Consider the following 22,700-nt stretch of genomic DNA (forward strand, 5'->3'; position numbering starts at 1 on the left):
CAAGCCCTATCTGAATCTTCTGCTTTACAGTTTTAAGGTCAGGCGACGAGTTAACAGGTGAAAAGCGCCTAATGACTGTTCTGCTTCTGTTGGTTCCCTTAAGATGTTCCAGGTGCTCCCACGGAGGGATCTTCTGCACCTGTTTGAGTTGTCGGCTCAGGCTATAATTAATGCAGTTTCTTAGTCCTTTTGAACATCAAATGGCTTTGCAAGTTGTAATACCAAAAATGTCAGCAAATAAAACTGTCTAAGACTCATCTTGGAATTTTAGAAAGCAAGCATCCTTTATCAGGCCTGGGCAGCACGGGGAATGATCTCCATCAATCATGTGCAGTGAGGCAAAGGCTGTTACAGAACATATTTCCCACTTACATGTGTATGTATAAATTTTCCCAGAAATCCTATGCATATTCTTACTTTCCAAGGCCTAATTTTAATGTTATGAAACTTTGCAACAGTCAAAACTCTAGCTAATCTAGAACCGGCTCTAGCTCTGCCTGACCTTGAATGTGAGACAGGGAAAGGCTGCAGGCAGAGGTGATTGCAGAAGACATATATGTTCAGCAGAAATCGTCCCTCAGACAACACATTATCATTTTCAAATAAAGGGTAGTGTCTGAAAAACACCATTTTAAGGAAAACATCCTATCGGAGAACACGCTGTCAGAAGGACATTCTGTCTAATTTTCAAAACCACAACTGCTTAGATGAAACTTAACTGTACTTCAGCTTAAATAAAAATATTCCACTTTGAAATAGTCCACATATGGTATCAGTTGAATCGTCCAGCTTCTCCATCCCTGTGGTCTTGCTTCGTCTGGATTGTTAGGATGTGTCGGGCTGTCACTTCAGGAATACCGAGCAGCTGTTCATCTTGTTCTTTATCTTAAAGTGTCACAAGAGGGCGCTCACCGAAAGAGAAAAGTGCAATGTTGGGCGCGTATTCCCTTTTTCCTCCTGTTTTTCCCACGCCAGGGTTTGGACGTAGTGCTTAGCTATCCATTATAAACAGATGACAGAGTGTGCTCTGTGGATTAGAAGGATAGAGGCAAAAGTGTTAGCATGAGGAAAACAACCCAATTTATTTGCATGATTTAATTGTTAGTAATTTTAATCCAGGTGGCTAATTGGGAGTATTAGCTACTCACAATTAAAATTAATAGTTTGTTGATAACTATGATGGTGATGTGTATTTTGTTTGATTATGAGCTGTCAGTGTTTGAACTCTGCACTTAAGACTGAAGTGATGTAAAGACTTTGTTATGATAAAAGAAATGGTTACTATTACAAAAAGTGGAATATTTTTTCTTTAAGCTAAAGTAGACTTAAGTTGCATCTAATCAACTGTAATTTTTGAAAGTTAGACAGAATGTCCCTCTGGTAGTGTGTTTTCTTTCAAACACTGTTTTCCCAGACACTTCATGCTTTGAAGGTGATAATGTCTTGTGTGAAGTATGATCTGTGCTGAACAGAGGTCTCTGTTTCTGTGATCCCCTCTGTTTGCAGGCTTTCCCTGTCTCAAATGCACGGTCAGGCAGAGTTGGAGCCAGCTCCAAATTAGCAAGAGATTTTGGCTGTTGTGAAGTTCATAATAACATTAGAATTAGTCCTTGGGAAGTAATAGAACATGCATAAGATTTTTGGGAAAATGTATACATATGTGTGTAAGTGGGAAATATATTCTGTAACTAAGTTTTGTGTCACTGCACAGAGTTGATGGAAATCACTGCCTCATGTCATCCAGGTCTGATAAAGGATACTTGCTTTCTAAAACTCCAAAATGACTCTTGGAGAGTTTATTTCCTGGCATTTTTGGTATCAAAAGACCTGCGAACAAGTTTCTCATTGCAGTAGATGAAAACTAAGTTTACTGTGTTTAGACACATGCTACCGTGTGTAGATGAATCCCTAAGCCACAAGAAATAACTAATTAGTTGCTTCTTGTTTTCCTTATTCAGAAGAAAGAACTTTCAAACATTTTAGAAAACTGTGGACAAACTGTTTGACAGAATGTTGTTGTAACAGCCACAACTGACTCAACTGATGTAGCTCAAGGTAGATGCTGTTTTCCTTAAAGGGCTGCTGGGAAAAATGTCAGACTCCTTCCATTCTAGTGTGATCGGTTTTTTTGCTTCACTCAGGTGATTAACATCAGTATAATCTTCTGTAGAGAAGATTACATCTAGTTGTTGTAACTTTCAGATACTTGTTTACTAGGCACAGTGTTGTTCCTCCAGAGTCACAGTTGACTGTGTGCAATTTTAGTAGACAGGAATGGGAAATGCAAACGTGAACAGATATCATCCAGATATTAAAAGTTACATAAGTAAATGACTCTCAGTTTAGTTCCGAAGTCCACTGGCTGACAGGTAACCCGAGACAAATCAAACACAAGTCAAACATTTCAGTACAGTTTTGTTTTGTCAGTAACCAATCAAAGTAATTTTCTTTCTGTGGTCCATGTATTGTACAGAATGCACCCTTATGTCACGAATAATTATGGGAATAATAAATATGTGCAGTTATTACGTAAGCTGAGAACTGATTTGCTCCCGGTGTAATCCAGAATCCCAGTTCTATACAAGTACTTCGTGCACGTGCCTTTTCCCTGTGTTTCACTGAGGCCTTTGTGAACAGTTCCGAGGAAACCTCCTCCTTTGCAGGGAGCTGGGGGACCTCCACGTCCAGGTCTGATGCAGTGCGGTGGCATTATGATTGTGTTCCCTTTCTGCCAATTAATGGGATGGTTGTGGGAACATGGACATAATGACAATATATTCACGTTGTTTTAAGGTTTCCTTTTGGAAATGACTGTGTTGGTGCAGAACAATGTCAAGAACAGGGAAGGAGAGCAGCTAGGGGCTGGAATGTTTGGACTCGATGATCCAGGTCTTTTCCAACCTAGTGATTCTGTGGTTGTGGGGGGGCTGGCAGACAAGCAGGGAAGTCATGGTACTGATGCCATGAAAAAGGCCAAACTCAATGTCAATTTGATTATTAATCAGGTATTGCTTTTATGCTTAATATGATGACAGACACACAGGGAATCATTTCACATAACGCGTGTGTCCATTGAGGCTGGTTACAGGACTTTTATACTGGTTAAACATTCATATTCATATAGATTCCAGAAAACACTGGTTATATATTCAGGAAATATTGGTTAAACGTACATAGAACTCATTATCTAATCTTATCACCCTCTTTCGAATGTACATCACAGTTCCTTTGTGTCTTCAGAGTCCTCTGAGGCTCTTTATCTTATATCCTTCCTCATTGTGTCCTCTTGGTGAGCTCAGGTCTGTCCTTTGTTCCTGCTGTGGGACTGACCTTGTTTCAACTAGTAAACAACCTGAACTTCTGTTACAATAACATTCTTTCTTATTGCAAGCTGGCCAAGATTTGATTCTTATTATTACTATTGTTCTTAATGATTTATTCCTTCCTTCAGTACGAACTCCGTGATTCCCCCAGGACCATCTCCTCGCTGTACTGACCCTGGGGGAGACTTTGGAGCCCTTCCCATTGATTCCTGGGATGCTGAGGGTGGGGAGGCACTGGCACAGGTTGCACAGAGAAGCTGTGGCTGCCCTATCCCTGGAGGTGTTCAAGGCCAGGTTAGATGGGGCTTTGAGCCCCCTGATCCAGTGAGAGGTGTCCCTGCCCATGGCAGAGAGGCTGAAACTGGATGATCTTTAAGATCCCTTCCAACCCAAGCTATTTTATGGTTCTACGTGGGCAGCGGGGCCGCGGCTCCTTTAAGGCAGGTGAGGGTAGGGGGCGTGGCCACGGCTCCTTTTAATGGTGGCGGGGGCGCGGCCGCTGTCCCTATTAACGCGGGGGCGTGACCACACCCCTTTTAAGGCTACTGTTCCTTTAAAGTGGGTGGGGGTGTGACCGCGGTTCCTTTAAGGCGGGCGGGGGGCGTGGCCTGACGCGCGGAGCCCGCGGGCGCCCATGGCGGAGCGGCGCGCCGAGGGGCCGGAGGAGCGGCTGCTGGTCGCCGTCGCGGAGCCGCGCTGGGGGCCGCGGCCGGCCCGAGCCTCCCCCGGTGCGGCCGTGCGGCTCGAGGAGTGCGACTCGGACTCGGCGCCCGAGGGCGATGGGGAGGACGAGCCGCTGCTGCGGGCGCCGGGCCGCGGGCGCCGGGCGGGAGCCGCAGGTACGGGCTGTGCCGGCTGCGGGCCCGGGGCTGCTCCTCGCCGAAGCCCCCGCTGTCACCGCCCCGCCTTCTCCGTCTTGTCCGGCTTCGCTTTGCTCGTTTCCGTCGTATTTTGTTAAACTTGGGGCTCTGCGTGTTTTACAGGCTGGACCGATGGCTGCTTACCGAACGCTTGGCAAACTGTCAGGCTTTCTGTTTGTCTCGCCTGTTACGGGAATTCCTTGCTTGTGACACCCGAGATCAAACTCGGTTTCTGTGCTTTGCTCCCAACATGTGTTCGCTTCTTCGCACCGTCACGTGTGTTCAGAGTTTTAGATGTGTGCTCGGCTGTCATAGTTCTGGTTTTCATGGAAATTTATCGGCTTTCCATGTTTTGTAATTTTGAAATTCAAAGAGAAAGAAATGTGATTTACAATTCAGAAATGCACAAATTTCGTTATGAATTTGAAAATAAGAATAAACGTGGTCACTAATCCTGAAGATTGAGCCACAATGATAAATTATGCACTATTTATGGCTTACTTTTTTCTTTTAGACTTTTAAGCTTTCTGATTCTGTGCAACTTTGTAAGTACGTATATATCTAGGAAAGGTTTCCTGATGAAGCCTGTGGGCTTATAGCAATTAGTAGTGTTTGCTGTTGTAATTATACCATCAAGTTTCCTGACAGAGACTGGTAAAAATTGTTCCTTCTCTAACAACAGCTTATTAAAAAAATCCAATTAAAAGCCCTATCAATTTGAGCAAAATAAGTTGTGCTAGTAACATTAGTTTAGTAGCTACAGAGAGCTTTTGCTAGTGTACTATTTAAACATAAAGAAACAGAAAAACAGAATCTTTTAACGAAAGGTCCCAAGCATAAACCAGATCTGTAATGCTAACTAGCCATTAAAATGTTAGCGTTTTCCTGTCTTATTTCCATAAGGCTTAAGATGCATTAATGAGACAGTGTTTCCAGCAAAACATGGTAGTGAATGCTTGAGTGGAGACTGGAGTCATGGGTCTTGCACTAGTGGGGCAATTAGGTCGATGAACACAGACTACTTCTTGAGATCTGCCCCAAAAGCATGTAAGAAAATCTCAGAACTGTGATTGATCGAAACATCTAATCTCTTGCCCTTGTTTCTTTGTCTTTACCTTTTTTCTGTGTCTAATGCTTGAAAGTGTCGGATTATTCCATGTGTCAGGTGAAACAAAAGCGCAACAGATCTTATTCATAGATGTTATTTCAGCATGGAGAGTGTTGTCATAATGGAGTTACGGTGAGAATATGAGTCTACAGAAAAGGATGGAACTGATGGAAGGGACTATGTTTAATTATGTTAGTATTAAAATAGTATTTTAATATGAAGGAATTCATATACGTTGCTCTTGCAAAGTGGATTAGTTTAGCTTGTGTCATGTTAACTCAATGGAAGAACAGGTTGAGGTATATGTGGATGATAACATTCATATCTTCTTTGGTGGTCCTCATCATTGAGGTATAGCAGCTTCCCAGCCTTAGGCCTTGGCCAAATTAATTTGAAAATGTTATTGAGCCTGGTAGTTAGACTCTGTGTGTGAGCACTGGTCACCAAAGTGGGGGTTTAGTGAGAAAAGAAATTTTCAAGAGTAGTTGCAAGAAAAACCTTGATTGGTTATAATTATAAGTGTAGAGACTATACTGGGAGTAAGTTGTGACCTTAAAATGCTTTCACATTGGGGAACTTGATTAAAATAATTTTTGAGGAAGAAACCAACTCCAAAAATCTTACCACATTCATCAAATACTAGATTCAATTAAAATGGCTTATTTTCTTACAGAGAATGTTGCTGTAAACCAAAAGACAATTCTTACAATTGCCGGTTTCCGTGTTTTCAGCCTGTATGTTTTTGTATGGCTGCATTGCTGTGGCAACAGCAGGTTTTCTAGCAGCGTAGTAGCAATAATGAACAAATCGTATGTTTCAAAAATTATTTTTCTCTTCTTCTTTGAGCATACAGCATGATGTGGTGTATTTGTTTTTAAATTGATTTTAATTGAATTTCTCTTTTTCCTCTACTTACCTTTCATCTTAGAGAAGACATGGTTGACAGACTTCCTCAAGACAGTCTACTTATGGCTTTCAATTCTGGGATGAATGCACAGAAATTAAAAACTGACCTGTAAAAAAGTTGTCTTCTGCGTAGACAACTTTAGTCCCTGTGATAGAAAGTTGATCTGTAGGTCGTCTTCATCTGGAAGATTAATGTGCAGCGCCACTTGATATGGATGTTGCATTTTGTTTGGGAGCAGTATAGTGCACAAACTTGACTTTGCCCTCACTAAGATAAAGAGTAGTCATAGCTCAGCTGTGTGATATGATGTTTCTTACGTAGAGATAGTTGAGGCTTATCTATGGAATAAGAACCACTGACTTAGTGACTTTTCCCACAAAAGTAAGTGTATTGTGTGGTTTTTTTTGTTTATTTCCCAAACTACCGTAAGTATTGCGTGACAAAGAAATCGTGGAACCCTTTCTCTTGGTGGCAGAATCTTAGGAAATGCAATTTATTCATTGTCCCTGACAGTCCCAGTAAAGGTCTTAAAATGAAGCTGTAGTGTATTGCAGAAAGTTTGTCCAAGTAGTCTAACAGATTCTGATGCCATGGGTTGTAGTTTTTGATCCTTAAGAACGAGCTGGAATCATTTTAAGGCTACTCTTCCCTTTGCCAACTTATACTGAGATTTTCCCACGTTTCATGCTTTTTAGTTCTTTTTTGTTTGGAAGCAACATTATTATTTGTGAGTGGTTCATGCAAACAAGTGGTTATGTTCTAGAGAACTTCAAGGAATGTCCTGTGCTACAAAAATGTGTTCCAAAGCCTCAAGATTTTTATTTTTGATTTATTTGGTTATCCACAAGCTGTTTAGAAGTATCTTTTCTGAATGTATTCTGTCAGTTGTCTTTCCAGAAGAATGTGTGTTTTAGCTTGCATTTGTTCAAGTGCTGAAATGGGAACAAGGCAACTTTATCAGTGAATGTTTAATTTAGAATAATGTAGCTGGTTCTTAATGCAGGAATGAGTCCTAATGCACAGACCCATTAAAATGCAGTCAGTAAGAATGTGGAATAATCCTAGACTTGAAAGTAAGTTATAAAAATGTATAGTTTCAAAACTTGCAGAGAAATAATTTGAAGAAGTTTAAAGAGCATCATATGTATTACCACGTCACCTGCTTTTCTAGTGGTTTTTCTTTGTTTGCATAGAGTTTGCATAAATGCTTGCGTGGGGCTGATCTTTTGTTCAGTGTGCAAATGATTTCTACAGGTACTTGACAGTATTTTAATGTTGGGACAAAGAACTTCACTGGGATATTGATGCCACTTCTCAGTGCTACATGTAATGGATTGTAACCTCGTGTCTTGGCAGATAGTGAACACATTAGCCAAGCTGTTAATTGATTGGTAGGATACCATTCTGATAGTAGGTAGTGGACAGTATATTCTCGGGTACCTTTCTCTACAAAAGGACACAAACATCTTAATTAAAATGGCATGTGAAATCTTAAGCATTTTTTTACAGATATGATTTTTAAGGGATTTTTTTCTTATAGGCTTCCTCATGTGAATAAAAAATCCTTGGAAAGTATAAACACTTAGCAGTGGTAGTTTCAATTTAGTTGTAGATCCGGCTGGTTTACTTTAAAAAAAGGGTTGATTAGACACAGATAAATTGATGAGAAAACTTGCATTGCTTTAATGGACTGGATTTTTCAGCCTGCAGCTGAATGGGCATTAACAGGGAAGGCTGTTAGCTTTTCAGTGTATTTGCTGATGTTGTAATTCGTAGTACAAATTACACTTAAGATTGCTTGTTTTCTTATTTTTCAGGGCATACAGGACACACTGCTGATATGAATATATTTTTAGATGATCCAGAATTTGCCGAAATTATTTTGAGAGCAGAACATGCCATAGAGTGTGGAGTTTTTCCAGAAAGAATCTCTCAAGGATCCAGTGGGAGTTACTTTGCCAAGGATCCAAAAGGGGTGAGCATGTTACCTCAAAGTCAGAGATGCTATCAGCAGTGAGTTTAAAATGGAAATTTTAAAATTCTATTAAGATGAAAATTCATTTAAATAAGTTGTTTAATAATTTATGGTATGCCAAAATTCTACATTGGGAAAATCAACACAAGTAGAACTCGGATTTCTGTTTTGCAGCATAAGCTAAGCCAAAGTAGTGATTATTTCTCTGTTGCAGTTTTAGCGTGTTTTGAATGATCTGCACCGAAGAAATATGGAGAAAATAAAAAGATCTCTTTAAATATATGCAAACAGTTCAGGAATTCCTGTGTGCAGAATCTGATGTTTTGTTCTTTGTGTGTTTTAGTTGATTTTTGACACAACTGAGCTTCTGATTTGGATACTGTTTAGGTTTCTTTATACAAGCCTCTTATATTTTTATCTCTTTCATTTTAAGGTGGCCTTTTAGGTCATGTCTCCTCCTATATGATTGGTAGACAGGCAAGAAAGAAGAGTGATAGCAACAAAACTACCTTTTTACTTATCAGCTGAATCTTAACTTGAAGACTTGGCTTTCCCTCTGTTAGTAGTGCATGGTACCTTGAATCATGATTATCAAAGAGGTGTCCTAAAGTTAGTTTCAGACAGAAAATTAAGAGTTATGTGAATATCTTGCTTGAGCAGTAACATTTGGGCAGCATTGTTTAGTAAGATAAATGATGTTTCTGGTGTACTTTTGCATTGTTTTCTATAAATCAGAAATACTTTGTTTAGTGACCTGTTCCAAAAAAGATGACTCCCAACCCTCACATCTTTGTTAAATTGTCATATCTGATTTTATTTTAAGCTCAGTCAGCAGTCTTCTGATCTTAGGTGGATGTAGGTGTTCATTAATTCTAAAGATCCCTGTTGGCTATGGAAATTGTAACTCTTTAAGTGCCTAGGCTTTCAAAACCTATAATTTGTTCTCTAATCACTTTGTGGGATTCTTGCTGTCGTGTATAATGCTGTTAATATGAAAACCTGTTCAAAGTTTCAGCAGACTTTTTAAACTTGAGGTCACTTCCCTACTTGTAGTTTAGTTCTTTGTAGGTTTTCTGGTTGTATGCTTGTATATACATAGTCAAACTTTACAGTGATTTTTAAAGAGGTAGTTTAGATTAGGATTATATTTTAGTTAATGTGTAATAGGAAAAACTGAGTAACTAAATACTAGTTTAAATCAATACTTTTTCAATAATTCAACACGAGATGTATCTAAAGAGTGTTCTACAGTGTTCTGCTAAAAGTGCTTTAAAATTGTTTAATTTATGTTTTGGAGTTTTTCTTAATGCTGTGCAATCAAGAGCTTTTATTCTTAATAAATTAGTAGAGATATTACTAGAAAGTAAATCATACTTATTCTGGGCTTCTGTATGTGCAAATCTGTTTTGTCTGAAGCCTCTCCAGACTGATTTTGGAGAGTTTTTTTGGTGACTAGCAAACGCCTGTGAGACTCACTGTGCCCTGGGTCTACTGAGAGAGTACTTATATATTCCTTTTGTAACCATAGCATCTTGGATGGAGCACCCGGTGATTTTTCTTGTTATTTTTACTTCTGTTTCACAGAAAAGTGTTTGGTTTGTTCCTAGTTAAGTTCCTAGTAGTGACTTGACCTCTAGCTTCAGACAGTTCATGGATTTGAATGTAATTATTTAGGAGGAATAAAAACTAAACCACCACTAATACTTTTTATTTGGGCCAGAAAAATTTCGTTGCAAAATATGAAAGTATTTGCCAGTGTGAGACTGAGAGAATAGAGATACTGTGCTCCTAGCTGACTTTGAGTTGTGCTTTTAGTCTATGTGGTAAATTTAGAGCTTATCTGATTTCGTTATCTATATTAAAGGTCTTATAAAACTGCAGTTTGTCGACAGTGCAACTCCCATTTGTAGAATGGATTTCATATCCTCTCTAATAGCTGTTGCATCATTTTGCTTCAGACCAGTTTTGTGACTTGCTTTCTGCTATTCTTGAGTAATCTCCTCTTTCTTGTGCTGTGAAAGAGCTTATTAAAGATGGGTTAAGCCTTCTTACTGGTCAGCTTCTGAGTTGTTTATCCACAGTAATAGCGAGTTACAGGTAAATGACCTGTTTGCATTAGGATATCTTATTCACTGATTTGGATCTGTTGGAAAGAAAGAACTAAAACTATTTAAAATAATTGACTTTTTGCATTTCTTGGCACAGTTGAATACTGATATGAAGCAGTTCAGCACTTGCACAGCACTGCTGCTGAAGCACTGAATGTTTCTGCCTTGGTTGTTCATTCTGTAACCAATAAAGTAAAAGAAACTGTGTCTGTTATGAAATGTCCTGCAACATGTTTTTGACAGCTTAGCTATCAGCTAATTGGTAATGCCAACGGAGTCAGTCAGAAAAAAATATTGACTTGCAAAATTAAGACTGGCCTTGGTAGGTTGCCTGCATATATATCTTTGTTCCACACTGGTCCTCAGCAGCAGTGGCTTTACAAAATTTAGCAAGGTTCTAACGTGAAAAGCCATATCTACATTGGATAGTATAACACAGTGCGGTCCAGGTGAGCAATGGAATAAGCTAACTCCTTTTTAGAATGGACAGTTTGTAGGAAATATTATCCAAAGAGTAATTCAGAAAATAGATTTTTAATGGCTTAGCATGTGTTGTCATTTAAAAAAAAAAAAGTTAAGTGTTCAGGGAACATCCAGCCTTTCATGTTGCATAGAATATTTATTATATACAAACTTTTTTGGAAGTCTACATTGAATGTCTGTGCAGCTGCAGAGAACTTGCTTATCATTTTGAATCTTTGAGTCACAGATAACAGCATATGGAAAACCAGAATTTTCATCAGTTTCTTTAGTGCTCCTGTCAATAGGAAATTTCATTTTATAGGATGAATGCATATAGTGATATCTCATAACTTATTTCTTGTGGTAGTAGATGGGAATGAATCAAAATAGACAAGACAGGTGATGCTACTAATGCCTGGGTGTCTTGTGTAGTATGTTTACAAACTGAATGAAATAAGTTCTCTGTAGTTAGTCTTGCATGATCTTGGACTAGCTAAATTGTCTTGGATAAAGTGGGTGAAAGTTCCCTAGAAACTAGAACAACTAGTCAGGTCCTGTCCCTAATCCAGCTGTATCAGCAGTTACTGAAGCAGAGCTAGTTTCTGACTGACAGCAAGCTTGTTTCTGACTTGAGCGTGCATCAGCTGAGTGTTGGTGCAACAACAGGCAGTGTTTAGCTTATTGAGATGCTAACTTGTTTTGATAGGGATTCAGGAAAGTACTAATATGTGCAAAAGTTTCTTAAACAGTTGCTCTTAAATATTTATTAGATAAGAGTTTTATTTACTTACCATGGTCCTGTGAGAAAGAATGATGACACAGCATTTCTACAGCATTCCAGTAGAGCTGTAGAAGAGTCATTATATTAACTGTATGCACTAGGCTGAAGTTTTTCACAGATAATTGGACGGTTGTATATTTTAGTGTGATAATAATCTTGTGGTTTGAGGTTAACAAATACAGAATCACATGTAGGAGGCAACTTGAGAGATCACTTATTTAATGCCTATGTGGTGGAGCAGGATTGTCTCAAATGTGATTCTGATGAATGACTAAAGTCACTTGTTAGTAGCATTGTGTTTTGGAGATTCCATAGCCTGGCAGTCTGTTCCAGTCTTGAGCCACTCTGAAGGAGCAAAAGGGAAGTTTTTTTGTAACTTGTCTGCTGGGATTTAAGCCTATCATTTCTTGGCTCTTTAACAGTAAATGTGTTGTTCCTTTTTTCTCACTAACAACCTACTACACAGTTCATTGTGCCCCATTTTCTCTTAGGCTAAATGATCCTGTTCATACAGTCTTTCACCATTCACATTTTTTTGTGCTTATTCTCATTTTTTTTTCAACTTTCTCTAGTTTAACAGATTTATTAGAGAGTCGAAAATTGGACATAGTAATCTTAAGTACTTTTAAGCTTTACTACATGTCTCCAATGTAAATGTTGGCTCATAGTGTGAGCCATTGTCAGCTTTGAGTTGAGTAGTCTACGGCAGTGGTAAACCACACCACTCTTTGGAATTGTAAAGTGGAGAACATTTTGATCCATTCTAAACTAAAGTAATAAAATAGATGTAAAAGACAACAGGTAACATTTGATTATTAGCACTCTGTATGTTTATCACTTTCCTGAAACTATTATGTCTCTGTTTGAATTATCTTGTCAAAGAGTTAATTAGAGGGCTGAAAACGAATTTTTTAAAAAATTAGAATATTAAAAAAATATATATGCTAAGATGCAGTCCTCTTTAATTTTGGAAAACTAGTAAATGTTATCTGGTTTGATTTTTTCAGTTTGTGCTACTTCTAGCCAAGCATTTGATGATAAATTTATTTGGAATACAATTTTGTTATTTTTATTACTTCATCATCTAAAAAGAGAATTGTAATTAGCAATGTATCTTATCTAACCAATGCCTGCAAGTAACTAATTTTCAAAATAATTTTCATCTTTTGCAATTCAAAGCATTCATACTTCATATTTTTTTCCTAGAAAATTATTGGAGTGTTCAAACCAAAATCTGAAGAGCCTTACGGACATCTAAATCCCAAATGGACCAAATATTTTCACAAAGTTTGTTGTCCTTGCTGCTTTGGCAGAGGCTGCCTTGTTCCAAATCAGGGATACCTGTCTGAAGCTGGTGCCTATCTTGTGGACGACAAGCTGGGGCTAGGAGTTGTACCTAAAACTAAGGTGAAAGTTAAAACACATACACTAATAATGCAAAGGTTAAATAGTGACAGACTTGTCAGTCTCTGGACTATAGTTGTGGAGACATGCTTTTATATCATGTGTTATCTCTAAGTAATTTATAAACTATTCCAAGTCCAAAGGCACAATGGGTTTGGTGTAGAAATGGTGATTGTGATTTTTGTTTTAAAGGATAAGTTTGTGATCTGAAATGAATCTCTTCTTTGGAACCACTTCAGTTTCTAGCACTTTCTGAAATTTTGTGCCTCATGTTTTCACTGAATCAAAATTCCAAACATAACATCTAAAAATTCCCACTTAAGACTTTTGCCACATTTCTGAGATATGTAAAATAGCAAGTATTTACCTTTTCATATAAAATTTGCTTGTTGAAAATACCTCATGCTCCTTTTTGCTTTTTTTGACAACTAAGAATAAAATGTACCGTAAATCTATAATTGAAATAAATTCTGAGCTGTGTTTTTAACTTTCGTATTTTAAGGTTGTCTGGCTTGTCAGCGAGACCTTTAATTACAGTGCAATAGATCGTGCAAAGTCAAGAGGAAAAAAATATGCTTTAGAGAAAGTGCCAAACGTTGCTAAAAAATTTAATCGAATTGGACTACCTCCTAAGGTAAGGTGAAGAAGTGATTTGTGCATTTCCTGCTTCTTATATAGGACTTGGAATTGAAAAAAAAATATTGGTAGGTAACTTCAACTGTAGAAGAAAAACCTTATTGTTTGTTGGAAACTTATCTCTGAATGACTGTTCCTTGATAAATATGACAGTGTCTACATAAAATCTGTCCACTCTGTTACATTTTTCTGGTGTTTGAACTATGATACAAAAAGTGGCAAGGTTATTAGGCTGCAGTCCAGCTTTCTGCTGGAGAGGAAGCATGTTAAAATTATGTACCTCTCAGGTTTTGTTTTCTTTTTCTTGACTCTTTAGCACATTTCCCTTCAGTGTTGTGTTTTTATATTGGTTAATTGTTTCTCTCCTGTAATTCATCTATTTTTTTTCATTTTTCCTAATTCTTTACTTTTTTACCCTTCTGTTGTTTGTTTTTTCTTTTAGGTTTCCTACTGTAGTGTTCATCCTACATTCTTTTTCTCTTGTGTGCAGTACTCCACTGGCTAAAACCTCACATCTTTCTTGACTAACGAGCCTTATTCTGTCCCCAAAATTATCACCACAGTGTTCTTCTAAACTTTTAAAACACAGGTTAGGTATCGTTTGGGTAATCCACTTGTCAGCTCCCAGCAATTTTGATCCATGTGACATATGTTATGCAACCTTGTATCAGCATGGCTATTCCACATTCTACCTGTTTATCCATGTCTCTGCACGTGTGCATCTGTTTGCACTTCTGGAGTTCTCTTTGAATTTTAATCTTGAGCACCTGTTGGCTACCCGTGGAGCCAAAGCCATCTGAGGGGTTTTTTTGTTGGACTTGTCTGGGAAATGTATTTTGGGCACTTGCATGCAAAAAGTGTGTCTGGAAAAAATAGTTAATGCTGCTGTTCTCATCAACAAAACATACCAGATTTTCAGAGAGAAGGATAATTTCTCATGTAACTTTTAGTGAGGTTCTTAGGAACTAATGAACCAAGTGTTTCAACCAAGTGTTTCCAGTGAAAAAGAACAGATGTTACTTCTCTTTGTTTCAAATATTGCTAATAATACTGACTGTTCATTTATGTTGAGCTAAGTTTTATTCATGATAGCCTCAGTGAGTGCTTAAGCATTTTTAAAAAAACCCAAACTACTGAAAACCTTAGAAAAAGCCCTTGTGATTTTATCTTTTTTAGAATTTAGGAATTACAGAGAAGCTACTTATTATTTTTTTTTAGTGTAATATGCCCTGTGTTCTGAACTTGGAGACTGTGTAATCAGTTTTTATGTTAACATTAAGATTAGTTTTGTGACTTAGCAAAGTGCATTTTCCAAATGCAGTTTCTTCATGTTTCAGGTTGGCTCCTTCCAGCTGTTTGTTGAAGGTTATAAAGAAGCTGATTACTGGCTCAGGAAGTTTGAAACTGATCCTTTACCCGAGAACACAAGGAAAGAATTCCAGGCACAGTTTGAAAGATTGGTTATCTTGGATTATGTCATCAGAAATACAGGTATTTGTTAGTGACTTCAGTATCTGTCTACTTTTGTAAAACAGAAATGGTAAGCGTTGCTGGCTGAAAGCTGCTGCTGAAGACTTTAATATGCTTCAGATACTTCTCTGACAATTTGAGGCCAGAATGTTGCATTTTAAACTTCAAAAAATTTACTTTGGGTCCCAACATTAAATATTGCGATATGAAAAAATTTAAACAATCCTTTTTGGATGATACTTGATATTTTTAAAGAACATAAGAATTCAAGAACAAGTACTTCTAGTATGCTTTAATTCTGTCAGTAAGCTACTGTCTGCGTCCCCTGTTTAGGATAATGAATGGTGGGGTTTCAGGAAACATAAGAAAAGACATGACTACCATTCCTTTTATGCTAAGCTGTAGCCAATAACAGCACAGTTTTGCATCGAATGCAAAATAGTTCATATTCATTGTGATCTAGTAGTGAAGCAGAACAATGATGTGTATCTCTCAGTTCTCCTGCATTATTATTTCACTCAGAAGCTAGGATCCTTCTGTTAGCTATTTAGGTGATTTACTTCCTCCAGAGCCTGAAGGCAGTTTTATATTTGAAATACTTGCCAGAAAATGGGTTGCCTCAAACGTTTAAGTAAAGGTAAAACACACATTATGATGGAAAAACTTTTTGAGCTGTTTTGCCCAACTCCTTTGGTTAATTCCCAATGTCCAATATTAGTCATTGTATAACATTGTAGATTATGATTTCGTTATAAATGACATGTGACATGTCTTTTCCTATTTAAAGACAGAGGAAATGATAACTGGTTAGTCAGGTATGAAAAGCAAGACGGTGGACTTGATTTATCAGATAAGGTAAGAAAATTGCACTCTGAAACTTATGTTCTAGGAGTTGTTTAGCTTTATAACTTAGTCTTGCAACGGCTTAAGTGCATAGCTCTAACCCTGGTGCAAGGTCTTGAGAAATATCATAACTGCTAGTCATTCTAGGCAAAAGCTATTTTGATTAGACTAGTTGGGATAGAACAGTGCTAGACGTTTTGGGTTTTTTTTGTTCTGTATTTTTTCTTTATTAGCTTGGGCTTTAATAATAAAACTACCCACTGTTGCTCAAGCATGTTTCCTCAGCTGTTTGTGATCTGCTTATGTTGTATATGGGGGAAGGGCTTCTTTTTAATGGTGGCAGATTATGAATTATGTGCTGAAGTTTTTTGTGGATGTTCCTTTGTACTGGTTAAAGTAACTTTGAGCAGTGAAACTAAAGTATTTTATTTAGTATTTTTAATGTATTTCACTATTTTTGTAAGCATGTATTACTGACTTTTAAAATATTCCTTCCATAGGATAAGCATTGGACTACACCTAAAGAGCCTGCTATTAAAATTGCTGCAATTGACAATGGTTTAGCATTTCCCTTTAAGCATCCTGATGAGTGGAGGGCATGTAAGTATCACATTCTTCAATCATGTTCCTTTTGGGAGAGTAAATTCTGAATGAGTATTTTTTGATTTGTGGTGTTGTGGTAGCAAACTAAGAAATCATCACTAATTATGTGTTGAATTTTTAAATAAAGTACTCTTCTTCAGAAAGATACAACAAATGCCATTTTTGCAAAGGCATATGTGATTTAATCCTTGTTTGTATTTTTTACCCTTGATTTTTGTGAGGCCTTGTATGGTCTGTCACAGTATTCTTGTAGTCAAATATGAGCTATGAACTGACTAGACTGTAAAGTGGTGGAAAACTGGCTGGACTGTGCCAGACTCCAAGCACTGTGAGCGTGAGCTGGGTTCAAGTTCAGTGGGTGACCTGCTGCTAGTGGTGTTCCTTAGATCCTGCAATGGAAACCATTTGGTGTCTTGTTTAACATCTGGTGATATTTACTCTTACAATATATATTGAAAAAGCTCTTTAATAGCAATTAGATGAAAAGTTAAAAAAGTTTTTCTCAGCATGCTTAGAAGGCATTTTAATAAACAAAAAAAAACTTATTAAAAAATAGTAGCTACTTTTTTGTTAATTCTTCCATGAGTCAAACATTTGAAATATTTCTGTTTGATTGCAGCCATTATTTAACCCCAAAGGAAACTGCATTACTAAACTAGGAGCAGGCCTCTGCTGTTGCTTTCAGCATTTCATTTATGTACCTTTTTTACTTCTTGCTTCAACTAAATATTTATTACTTAAAATATATTTTCACTGTTTGGAAAAAAGGCTGAGTAGCTGTAAAGCTGCTTTTGTAACTGTAGCTGAAAGAGGTATATGAGACAAAACTGTGAAAAATGGTGTGTTACTGCGACCTGCTAGTAGGCAGCACAGTGTTGTATCAGTGGTAAGCACTGGAGAATTTAATATTTGCTTGATGTTAATCAGTAAATGTACTGTTTTTCTGCATTAGATCCCTTTCATTGGGCTTGGCTGTCTCAAGCAAAAGTTCCTTTCTCTCAGGAGACCAGAGACTTAGTACTTCCTCGCATTTCTGATATGAACTTTGTACAGGATCTTTGTGAAGATCTTTATGAACTATTTAAGGTGATTCGAGTCCTCCTTTGAATTGATTACTGAAATATCTAATACTTGTAATGTAAGAGTTAGATGTTTTTTCTCTATGAATTTGGCTTCTGTATGGTGTGAATGATACTGTGCTATTGTAGCTTTTACACTGGCATGGTAGGAAGGGTTTTATAATTAAGAGGAAACTGTTCACTAATGTGGCTGATTGATAATAGCTTATCTGAGAACATAATTACCTTTTATGTATGTTACACGTAATCAGTTAAAGCTAGTTTACATTTATAGCACAAATCTGTGTAAAAACTCCATTTAACATATCTGCGTGGCATGTACACCCTTAAGATAACCTGTAGCAACCTGAGGAAGCTGTGTATTTAATGTAACTTAAAACACCTGCATACCTTTCCTATACTTAGTTTGCCCTACATATATTGTGTGAAGTTGATGCTGAAATCGTGACCATTTTTAAAGAAAGTCAAACTTATTTTAAAGATGCTGAAACTGTGCTACAATATTGAGATGTGAAGAAGCGCTTCCTTCCCTAAAACATTCCATAAACAATTTTGTCAGGTGTTCAAGTGAAATAATCCAGATGATCAGGATGGAAAGAAACGGAAATTTAAAACTTTTAATGAAAACGCAGCTGCAAAGTCAAAACTAGATCCTGAGGCACACTTGCAGTATTTGATCTTTGACTGTGTTATGCTCAAAGTGATTCTGGGTTGTCTGTTAAACTCAGTGGAAGTTGAAGTATTTAACAAATTTGAAGAAGGAAGGATTCTTTTGCCAGAGTAAAGGTGAGAGAGTGGTGTAATGTCAGGGCTTTGGTAGGTAGGTTTAATACCACCATACAATGTGGTATCCACTGACATACTTTAATTTTATGATGTGGAACATCCTTCATTTTCATGTATGTGAACTTGCTGTAATAAATAGACCTTTTTTGTGGGCCATACTATGACTATTTGGAGCTTTCAAAAGTTGTTATAATGTTTGTAAACATGACTGTGGGTGTTATGAAATTGACAACTATAGCTAAAAATAAATGGATAGTTTCCTGTAATAACTATTTGTTTTCTTCAATAAAGACTGATAAAGGATTTGACAAGGCTACATTTGAAAACCAAATGTCTGTTATGAGGGGGCAGGTAAGAGTGCTTTTTTACATTTTTATTTATGTATTCAATTTGACATCACTTCTTAGTTGGGTTTTTTTTTTAATAGCAACGAAAACTGACTCATATTGAACTGAAAGACAATTTAAGGTATTTTCCCCCTGAGAAGACTAGATTTCTTTCTGGTTTGTTCTTATTTGCATATAGATTAGATGGCAGAAAATGTGTACCAACTTATTTATTTTTTTATAGAAGAATATTTTCTTAAATCATATAATTGGGTTTTATTGTGTTTTGTGGGGGATGGGGAGGACTTTATAAAAATATATACATATTAAGTATTTTAAAAATGAAACACTGGAGAAGCATCGTAAACTTGGATGGAAAATTTGGTGGGTAATTTTATGTTATTGCAATAAATGTGACTTTGTTTTGGAACGTTACCTTCATCATTGAGATAACTCTTGCAAGGAAGCAATATTAGGTAATAAGGTTTTCTTTATCCTAGTGTATGTTGGAACCATTTTCGGAACCAATCCAGCCATTTTCAAATTAGAAATTTTATGATAATTAAGTGTTGGGGGGTTTAATACTGAAACGAGAGGAGAAAGATTTCTCTATCTTGCTATTTTAAAATCCAAGACCGGTGTGATACACTGGAAAAACAAGGCTTAGCTAAGAATAATTATTTAATTCACTGTAGGCGTAGAATAGTGATGTGCAAACACGCAAGGGAATTGGACAAGGAAAATTAATAGTCCCATTTGCCCTGAACTTATCCAAAGTGACTTTTGTGTTCATAAATTCAACATGGATAGTATAAAGACAGGAAGTCACTGGCTTTGTCTGACCTTTCTCTGTAGTTTCTTTTATCAAGAAGTACCTTCCACAGGACTGCGGCTCTGATTAGTCAGACAATAATCCCAGTTAACATTAGTTATGGATGGTGGCTAAAAGCCTGCAAGCCTTATTTATTAAATTGAACAAAAGCAGGTAGTCTAAAATAACTTCTCTGATAAGTTTGTGCAGTCACTGGAAGGTCATTTCTGAAGTATTCATCTGTCTTAAGCAGAGTTAAGTAGCTTTTTTGTGATGACACAATTGGCTACAGGGAATCTGTTATTTAACAAAAATCTTTAGGAAAAAAGCTTGACCTACGTAATTGAGAGGGATCTAGGTAAGATTGTCTCAATTTATTTCCCACCATAAAGGCCATGTCTGGCTCCTTTCTTTGCACCCTTTATTTACTTTTTTTTTTTTTAAATCTCTCTCTAGCTGTACAAGACTGTGTTTTTCTGTGGGAGATATCAGGTTTTCAGGCATAGATTTAGGGAAGAAATGCAGATATGAGTTACTCTTGGATGTGATTTGGAAAACATAAGCAAATGATAACTTTTAGCACTAATTTTAGACTTGCTCTTGGTGTAAAACTGATGTATGTTACAAGGGCATTATAGAACAGTTGGATATCTAGATACCTAGATCAGATGGTCATGGATTAATTTAGTTAAGATTAATTTGCAGGACAGCCAAAAGTCTGTAAATATATCCTTAAAAATGATAACTTTAAGAATTAGAAAATAAAGACAAGAAGGCTGAAGAGAAATAGCTCTTGCACATAAGAGGCAAGATCTTTAAATCTAAGGTACCAAAAGTTGTTAGAAGCATAGTTTTGTGAAGCAGGCGGGGAAAGATATTAGGAAGAGTTTTGAACCCAAGATAAACTGTTCTCAGAAGAATCTAGCGACTAAGCAACCAAGTCATACAGATCTACAAGGAATTGCCTTAGAGCTTAGAAAATGAAAATGTCAGGTGGAGTCGCTGGAAGAGCAAAATTGCAGTAAACCATGCAAAAGACTTTTATCTGACACAGTCCTTTAGCTGTGAAAGTGTGGTATGAGCAGGGGATCAGTAAGTGTGCAAAGAAAGGGCATTGTGCAGGAGGAAGAAAAGGCTTTATATTAAGGATAATGCAAGTGTGTCACCAGGATGAAATTGCATACTTGCCTCAGCTTTCAGCGGGATAACATCGAACATGGAGTAAATTATCAGGGCAGTTAATGAGCATTGAAGTTTCAGAAGGAGGAACTGCTGGGAGTTGAGGGCTGAATTTGGATCTTGGCACTGGCTTTGGTGTGGGTTAATAATATGGCTTCATATCTTCTGATACGAAAAAAACTTGTAGCTGAACTGGGAGATCCTGTGTTAAATACATGTTGATTGCTTTCTTGTAGTGTGGTTGGTTATTTTTTTATTAAAGCTGCGATGCTCTTAAGAGCCAAATGTAAAATGTTCTTAAATTTTTGTCTCTAACATTTTCCAAAAATTGGGAAATGATTTCATGAAATACTTGAGAACAGAAGGGTGGTCAGATAGTGGTAGGGTATCATAACATTACCAAATAAATGAAATATCTCTCCTTGCAGAAGAGTATCTTTAAAACATAATTTGACAGAGCAGTCCTCTGCAGAACTGATTTAAGAATTGCATCTATATTTACAAGCCATGGTTTTATTAGTGTGCTCTCACCTTACCTTCTTTTTCCTATTTTAGATACTAAATCTTACTCAGGCATTAAAGGATGAGAAGAGTCCCATTCAGCTTGTTCAGATGCCACGTGTGATTGTGGAACGAAGTAGCACTGGAAGTCAGGGCCGAATTGTTCATCTGAGTAATGCATTCACACAGACCTTTCATAGCAGGAAGCCTTTCTTTTCTTCCTGGTAGCAACAAAAATATGTGGGAAGAGTAAGTTTCTCTTAACTTCAGAAGGCTACTTCTGTGCAGAGGCTCTTCATATTCCTGCTGTGTTCCAAGACCTCTGACTGCTGACACCTCAGAACTTAAATTCTAAAGACTTAAATGTATTTTGAATGTAATAAAAGTTTACAATTTTTATCTCAGTTGTGAATTCCTATGTCAGGGAATAATTAGAACTTGTCCATATTGTATTTTTATAGGCTAAATTCACATCTTCTGAATAAGTGAAGATACGCAGTTTGCATATGCTGAGAAAATACTTTTGAATAGAACAGGAATTCTTTTTGTTTAATATAAATGTGAACCTATACGCTACCAATTTCTTTTTATATGATCTTTAAAAACCAAAAGTCCAGAATGTTATATTTGATTGTGAAAATGCTCCTTTGAATTTCTTCCTGATATTTTAAGCTGCTTATAGGTTTTCATAGGCTTGTTACTTGAAAAGTCATGCACTAAGAAAGAAAGCTAAAAAGTAAAATCAATCTGTCTTGGACAAACAAGTGAAAGAAAGGGAGAAGGGATATGTACTCCTGGTAGGTTTTTTTGCACATGGGGACCAAAAAATAGTTAAATAGTTGTATTACAGAGGAATTCAACAGAAGGAAGTTCACACAGTTCCTACTGTGACAGTACAGGCTGCGGGTACGTTTTGGAGGTTAAAATTTCACCTGTAGCTTTTAGAATTCGTGTGTTTAAGCATGTGTATGAAAAACCGTGGTATTTGTTTATAGATCCATCACAATGGGAAGATTTGCACCATGTTGTTACAGGTTTGTTTTGCCATACTCTTATAAATGTGTTCATCAGTCACCAAAGTGGTTCTGCACTGTTAATGACAGAAGCGGTGTTGTACCCATTATGAAGCCAGTCTGCCTTCTAGATTTCATCTAAACACACGGTTATGTTTTGATTGCAGGGAAAAATACTGTAACACATAGAGCACAGAGATTTATGGTTGTGCCCTTAACAATGTCATACTCATAATTTGCCATTTGCATTTATGTTGGAGTTACGTGGATTAAGACTTGACAGTCGCATTCCTAGGTCTGTCTTATGTAATATTTTTTTAGTGATTTTCTGGACAGTTTAGGGATCGGCTAAAAATTGCTGCTTCTGTGAAAACTCCAGTGTTTCCAACATTGCTGTATTCTGTAATTCTAAGCAATACTGTTGAGCTCAAAAAAAAAAAAAATAAAATGCCTGTATTTTATATAATTCTGAGTGGCTGTAAATGTGACTGTAGCATGTCAGGAATTCACCATCAACCGAAACAC

At 37.0% G+C, this 22,700-nt stretch overlaps 1 protein-coding gene across 1 annotated transcript; it reads left to right on the forward strand.

The window, feature by feature from the left end:
* Window positions 1–3,924: 3,924 nt before the first annotated feature.
* On the forward strand, window positions 3,925–22,641 carry PI4K2B (phosphatidylinositol 4-kinase type 2 beta). Its single transcript, XM_054066062.1, has 10 exons — window positions 3,925–4,162; window positions 8,016–8,173; window positions 12,731–12,931; window positions 13,431–13,562; window positions 14,902–15,055; window positions 15,822–15,889; window positions 16,378–16,477; window positions 17,433–17,566; window positions 18,637–18,696; window positions 21,217–22,641. The coding sequence occupies exons 1-10, from the start codon at window positions 3,958–3,960 to the stop codon at window positions 21,388–21,390; spliced, it is 1,386 nt and encodes a 461-aa protein (XP_053922037.1). The 5' UTR covers window positions 3,925–3,957; the 3' UTR covers window positions 21,391–22,641.
* Window positions 22,642–22,700: the final 59 nt, after the last annotated feature.

This window comes from Cuculus canorus, chromosome 4 (assembly GCF_017976375.1).
Source record: "Cuculus canorus isolate bCucCan1 chromosome 4, bCucCan1.pri, whole genome shotgun sequence".
NCBI lineage: Eukaryota > Metazoa > Chordata > Aves > Cuculiformes > Cuculidae > Cuculus > Cuculus canorus.